The sequence below is a fragment of the Chanos chanos genome, chromosome 8 (assembly GCF_902362185.1).
Source record: "Chanos chanos chromosome 8, fChaCha1.1, whole genome shotgun sequence".
Taxonomy (NCBI): Eukaryota; Metazoa; Chordata; class Actinopteri; order Gonorynchiformes; family Chanidae; genus Chanos; species Chanos chanos.
In genome coordinates, this window is record NC_044502.1 from 21,550,022 (window position 1) to 21,557,003 (window position 6,982).

Here is a 6,982-nt window from a genome sequence, read left to right on the forward strand (position 1 = left end):
TGATCAGAATTATGCGGTATAGAAAGTATTAAACAAAAGGCAGTTCAGCATTTAGCAAAACATTTAACCTCAGGGTGTTTTATTACAATATTCCTCTTACATTAGTAATATAACTGGAGAGCAGTGTGATTTGCAACTTTGCATCACAAGGTGGCACTATTCTCTGTATCATTACTGAGACTTTGCATATGCTGTTAGTTCAGTTTCTACACACTCTAAATGCAGAACAGGGCACTGATTGTCAGACTTTTTAAACCACGTTCATCTGAAGTGCCACAAGTAACCGACAGGAACATACACCCTGGTTAAATAATACAGCAGAAGAAATACAGAAATGAAACAGATGTGTTCATAATGCTATGCCATCACTTTTAAGAATACAGAGCTGAACCTATGTAACTGTGTAACTCTTGCATTCAAAATGAGTGGTAACCATGACGACAGGGGCAGAATAGTCAGCAAAATTCTAAAATAGTTTAAACTAATTAATAACTAACCAGTTTTTTTAATTGCCCTTTAACTGAGGTTTAGGCAACAAATGAAACCTCATTCATTTTTGCAGTTCAGGCGAAATATTCAAACCTGCAGCGCTATTTAGAATAGTTACTCCTAAAGTTATTTAACTGAAAAACTTAGTCTAGTGGTGGTTTTGGTGTTGTCTGAAAGTTGCAGAATGTACAGCTGGTCATTTAGTATTGGCCCCATTTGGTGTTTGAAGTTTAAAGTATTACAGATGTCTTTGTTTGACTTGCAGTCACCGTTGCTTCTCTGGCTCTGTCAGAGAACACTCACACCGTTGCCTCCTTCTACTCCGTCTGGGTTTGTCTAAGCGAGGGTGCACCTGAGCCCCATTTGCCTTGGAGGTGTTTCAGCAGTTTTTGTTGTTGTTGTTGTTGTTTTTTAAAGTTGTCTTCCTGTCAGAGCAGAGATGCATGTGTTTGAAACAGCGCTGTGGTTTAACACTGAGACATGCATGTCATTCATCTTCACACGCAGCAAACAAGACCTTCTACTCTTTCAGCTGTGTTCATCAGTTTTATACCTTCAGCGGTTTTCTGCCCCTGCTTAAGTGAACTGTGTCTGCACAAAGGCTGCTTAAACAGGAAAGACAGTCAGATGTAGTGGGGGGTCTTGGTAGCAGCGTGACTGGTTTTAATGTGTGAAAGGCAATGGTGTAACATAAATGTGAGCTGGGAGCAGAGGAGCTACCACGCTATCCTGCTTCTCCAGCAGAATACACATGCATGTTTAAATAAGAAACTTTGCAGGACTCTTAGCACAGAATCGGGTCTCTCCAGCAGCTTAAACAAGTTAGTCTGAGTATAACTGTAGGGTTCAGGGTCTGACAGCGGAAGGGCATAGCTCTGAGACATTAGACTGGTCCTGTGTTTAGAATGTGTGTATAGGGTGTGTGTTAAGAGTGTGTAACTTTTGTGTGGCCTCAGGATCACCAATTCCCCAGAGGCAGATATCTGTGTGGTGTGGGCGAAGTGTGAGGATGGGAAGGTTCGCGGCTTCATCCTGGAGCGCGGCATGAAGGGCCTCACCACACCCAAGATTGAGGGCAAGTTCTCCCTCCGTGCATCCACCACCGGTATGATCATAATGGATGAGGTGGAGGTGCCAGAGGAGAACCTGCTGCCGAGAGTCTCTGGATTGGGTGTGAGTAAGAGCAGACAGCGCATCAGCTGTAAGACAGTACAGAAACCATAGATATGAACTGAGAAAATTAATGCCTATACTGTAGCATGGGGCACACAGTATAGTACACCTTGATAAAGGAATGTATCATCGAATATAAGGTTCTCCTGTTTTCTTTCTCAACCTTCTCATCGTCATGTTTCCTACTGTTCAGTCTGATCCACTAGCTGATGTTCTGAATGCTGACTGTCAAAAGAGAGAATACCAGTTAAATCACCCACTAGCATAGGGCTGTATCATGACCATCTCATGTCCAGTGTTAAGCTGTCTCACGTCTGTGTCCCACTGCAGGGCCCGTTTGGTTGTCTGAATAATGCCAGATATGGCATTGCTTGGGGAGCTCTGGGAGCAGCTGAATTCTGCTTCCACACGGCGCGGCAGTACACTCTGGACAGGTCAGCCACAGCGCCCCCTAACAACTCAGACCAGAGGCTGAGCTGGGCTGGGAGCCCTCATTAAGCAATCAGATATTAATGAGTGTGAGCTGTTCACTGAGTGTGTGTTCTGCATGAATTGTTAGAGTCCAGTTTGGAGTTCCTCTGGCCAGGAACCAGCTGATGCAGAAGAAGATGGCTGACATGCTGACAGAGATAACCGTGGGCCTGCACTCCTGTCTACAGCTGGGCAGACTCATGGACCAGAAAAAGTGAGTACTGCTTTCACAGGCAGCAGTGTTGCCTTTAAAAAAAATCAGTTTATAGTCTCCAAAAATCATGTTTGTTTATAGCCATTTGTTTTACTGTTGTGCTTTGGGTTAGTTCATAGACATCCGAGCAATTGTGAAACCACAGAACATGTACACACATTTATTATAGCACTGACTCATATCAAACACACACACACACACACACACCCTTGAGTGGGTGTGAACCTGTGAACTTCACTGCAAACATACTCACACAAAGACGTTCAGAGATAACGGAGAGAGCAGAGAGTTGTCTTCTCTTGGTGTGACTCACTGTTTGTTAGGCATTTGCCCACGCTTTGTATGCTCTGTGTATGGTGAAACTCTACTGCTCTGCAAATGAATCATCTCAGTATCTCTGTCACTCAGCTTCACTAAGTCTTATAGTGTTGTCTTTCAGGACACTCATGTATTGCCTATGTATGTGGTTAAGTGTCTGGGGTAAACACCTTTGCCTGAGATCTGACCACATGCACTTGACACAATGCTCTATTCCCAGAGCTGCGCCTGAGATGGTCTCTATGCTTAAGAGAAACAGCTGTGGTAAGGCCCTGGACATAGCGCGGCAAGCCAGAGACATGCTCGGTGGAAACGGCATTGCTGATGAGTACCATGTCATTCGCCATGTCCTCAACCTCGAGGCAGTCAACACATATGAAGGTGAGAAACAGAAGGGGTGTGGCTTTCTAGACACACTGATGAAAATGATTTGTGTGTAGCCACAGTCTCTGGCCTTTTATTGGGTTGATTTGAGCAACATGTCATTGTAGGGCTTGAAAAAACTTGATAAGTATTGGTCGCATGGCTCCAGAGTGCACATGCGACCAAAAATCTGTCAAGTGCAATTAAACATTTTCAGTGGTGGCACTGGTGCGCCTGACATGTAGCAGGTCTGTCTTTGTGTGTGTATTTGTGTAGCGTTATTTTTCCTCCCCACCCGCACTCTGCGAAGACCCTTCCCTACTCTGCCTTTGACTGGGGGGGGGGGCACATGTGTGTGAGAAACCGCACCCTACTCCTTCTCAAGACATGACATCATAAACTTAAAACATACTGGTAATTCAAGATGCCTAATCCTGACCCAACATCTTCGGTGGAGATGGCCTCATCTGACTCAGAGCCAGAGCCAGAGCCTACCACATTGAAAAAGGCCATGATACACGCCTTTCACGAAGAATGGCCTGTCTGATTTCCATGGCTCAAACACGATAAAATGGCCAAAGTTATGCATTGCATGTACTGCAAAGAGTGTGGCCAAAGCATGGCTGGGAACAGTGCTTTTGCTATTGGAGCACTGACGTTCCAAATTGAAATGTTGAAAAAGCACAATGTCTCCAAGAAACACGTCGTTCAATGGTTTAGCCAGACATTTATTTTCGGACGGGCCTCGGCAAAAAGTGAGCGGGCACGACTGTTACTCATGGTCCATCACTAGCCTACACATTCTTTATAACCTACTGCTGAACTGAGTGACAAGCCAGACACCTGTATCACAACTGTAGCATACTCAATAATTCAGGGTTCCTACGCTGTATGGAAAAGTATGGAATTTGATTTTAGTATGGAATTTGATTTCCAGGTCTGGATAAGTATGGAAACAGAGAGTATGGAAAAATATTTGTGTTTCCAGACTATTGCCCCTATTTTGTCTTCTAAAATATCAAATTCAGAATTTCTAAAAATAAATTGATCATGGAAGCAGAGTATTTTTCATGGCATTTGGAGCAGGCAGCCAGCGCAGCCAAAAGCCCAGCAAAAGGGACTTTGAATAAAATGCTGTGCATTGAACTTGGCTAGGTTTGGTTCTAATTGATTTGTATGAGCTACAGTACTTGGCTACAATCTTATGGCAATTATTTGGCAACATACAGTAAAAGCATACATTGCAGTCAGAATGTAACATACATGTTACCAGTTTCATTTTAAAACAATTTATTTACATAATAAACATCTAGCCAGTTGCACTCAGATGTCACATATGGTCTGAAAAATCTACCAAGAAGTCTGGAAATTTGAGTCTGGAAAAGTATGGAAATTCGAAATGGAAAAGTGTAGGAACCCTGTCAATAACTAATCCAGTCCAAACTTCCCTTCTTTGTTTGCACTGAAACGGAATATGTAGTAAACCACATAATACTGCCGCATTTCTTATTCATCAAACACACCTTTGCCAGAAGTAGCGTAAAACGCATGCCCTGTCACACCACTAGCTGGGTTTCCATCCAACTATTTAATGCCCATTAATGCTTCAAGTTCGCATTAAATCTTTTAAGTCGCATAAGAAATTTATTTATTCGCTGGAAAGAGGTGATTAGCATAGGGTAAAATGATACAGGTTTAGTCGCATTAACAAGGGGTTTGTTGCGATTTTATGAGGTATTTCCGATAAAGTTGCTTAGACAAGTTTTAAACCTACAGCTGTTCACAGCTCCTCCCGCGATGAGGAGAGTGTACATTTTTAATCTGCATAACGCATGACATTTCGTCAGCAGAATTTTCATGAATACGCTTAAAAGATGTCAATGTGTTGGGTGGAAAACCAGCCACTGTCTCCTGTTGAGGTTTACATCTCTGGAACCACAAAGTCAAAGCCAACTTCTTAATAATATAGATGTCAGTCAAACCCATCAAGCATTACACTAATAAAAAATTAGAACACATTTTTGTTGTTGCAGGGGCGTTTGTGATGATAGTTATATTATCAATAACGTATTATTTTTTTAAGTATTAAATCATTTCATCCGACCTCGGGGGGCCTGTGCATTTTTTGGGCGGGCCTAGGCCCGTCCACTGGCTACGCGTCTGACGTCCTGTGCCAGCAGAGCAGCCCCCCTCCCCTGCACCTTTCTTCCTGTTTACAATCAATTACCAATGTGTACGGGAACTGACAAAAAGGTAACGTTTAAAATGTATTACGGCGGCGACAAAAGCCGTGGTGAAAAATTGGGTGCACCTAAAAGAAAAAGTTAGGCACACCAGTGCAAAAAATGTGAAAAGTTAGTCTGGAGCCACATTCTATTCATAAATATCAATTTGACCGTATAACGAACATGATAAGTTAGCAAGAACTGAACACTTGACTCAGGTAGTATGTAGACCAGATGTCCTGTTAAGCTCACTCTATTGCCTGATGCACCCCCAACACTTTCTGTAATGAAACTAATGACTGATATTTCACCATGACATAATGTCTTTGCTATGTAAAACAAGCCTTTTCTTAAATGTACTGTTCATTTAAGAAATGCAAAAGAACCGAAGGTCAGCATAGTTCTCCATATGTTCTCTAATGCATTTTATTGCATGTGATCTGCTCTCACAGTGAGGCCCAAAACCTGGTGCCTATCTTTACTCGAGAATGAAAATAAAAATGTGATAACAAAAATAATCACGTTCCTTCACACATTTACATGGTCTCTTGTCCAGCCTTGTGACTGAGTTGATTTGTGATTTTTCTGTGTGGCTGTTACAGGTACCCATGACATCCATGCCCTGATTCTGGGCAGAGCTATCACAGGACTGCAGTCATTCACTGTCAACAAATAGACTCCACAGGACAACTCTTCAGGACAAGACAAAACATATAGTTTTCTCTTTGTTTCAAAATGCTGCATCTAATGCTATTTGTTCCGTCTGTAATTACTTAAATGGAGGAGAGCACCGTTTCATTGTCAGATATAACATTAAACCCTGCTTAAACCCTTTCTATACAGTTAATTTGAACAGCCCTGTGCAGTCTGATCAGTTATAATCAAACTCTTTGAATGGAGAGGTCAGTATAAGGACAATAAAAATCCACACCCACAGAGTTCATTCTAACCACTAAAACTCTAGTATCTAAACCATCTTAGTTACATTAAGTAAATATATTCATCTAATGCTGTACTAATTGTCAGTAATATCACTTTAACCAAACACAAAATATTTCTTGATAATCATGAGTTCTTGTCAAGGGCTTGTTGTTAGTCTGCCAGGGTAAATTTGTGGACAGCTGTTTTGTAAGAAAATGAAATGTCTCTTTGTGCACTTTATATGAAATGTCATTTGTCTCCCTGGTTGGGGAGAGGTTTATTTTTATTTGCTTCGAGAAACCTTATTTTATCCAGAAGTGAATAAAAGTGCTATGTGGGAGTGTGTTGTTCTGCAGACTGGCATTGGGCTGATTTGTAACAGGTAGATAAATAAGGCGTATGTGTACACTGCTCTCGCCTTCTGTCTCTCGGTCAGATGAGACGTCATCAGAGTTGGTGTATGTGGAAGAGAGTCCAGCCAACATGTGTTTGAGGAACTGTGGTATCGCACAGAACTTGTTTGGGAAAAAAGTATATGATGGATTATTTGATCATTGAACAATTCTGTGAGATCCACAAAGAAATCTGCTTTCATATGAGATGAAATGAGGCATGTGAAATTGAAATGTGAGGGGAAGCCATGACCCTCCAAAGCACATCATCACTGAAACTCAGTGATGCTCAATGTGGTTGCATTAAGACATCATACACTGCAGGTTTATAAAAATAAAGTCTGACAGGATAGAGACCAATACAACCATTTAATCAAATATTATAATTCAAACCTGAGTTATAGGGGTCTTTTCTT

General features: G+C 41.8%; 1 protein-coding gene across 4 annotated transcripts in view; it reads left to right on the plus strand.

The window, feature by feature from the left end:
- The window catches only part of LOC115817958 (glutaryl-CoA dehydrogenase, mitochondrial), a 13,534-nt gene extending 7,005 nt beyond the window's left edge, over positions 1 to 6,529 (plus strand). For 3 of the 4 annotated variants that reach the window (XM_030781139.1, XM_030781138.1, XM_030781140.1), the window contains exons 8-12: positions 1,446 to 1,662; positions 1,993 to 2,096; positions 2,222 to 2,347; positions 2,886 to 3,046; positions 5,856 to 5,929. In XM_030781139.1, coding sequence (XP_030636999.1) covers positions 1,446 to 1,662; positions 1,993 to 2,096; positions 2,222 to 2,347; positions 2,886 to 3,046; positions 5,856 to 5,929 — 682 coding nt within the window. Of the gene's footprint in view, positions 1 to 1,445; positions 1,663 to 1,992; positions 2,097 to 2,221; positions 2,348 to 2,885; positions 3,047 to 5,855 lie in introns of all 4 variants that reach the window. The other variant, XM_030781137.1, reaches the window with a different exon arrangement.
- The last annotated feature ends 453 nt before the right edge of the window (positions 6,530 to 6,982 follow it).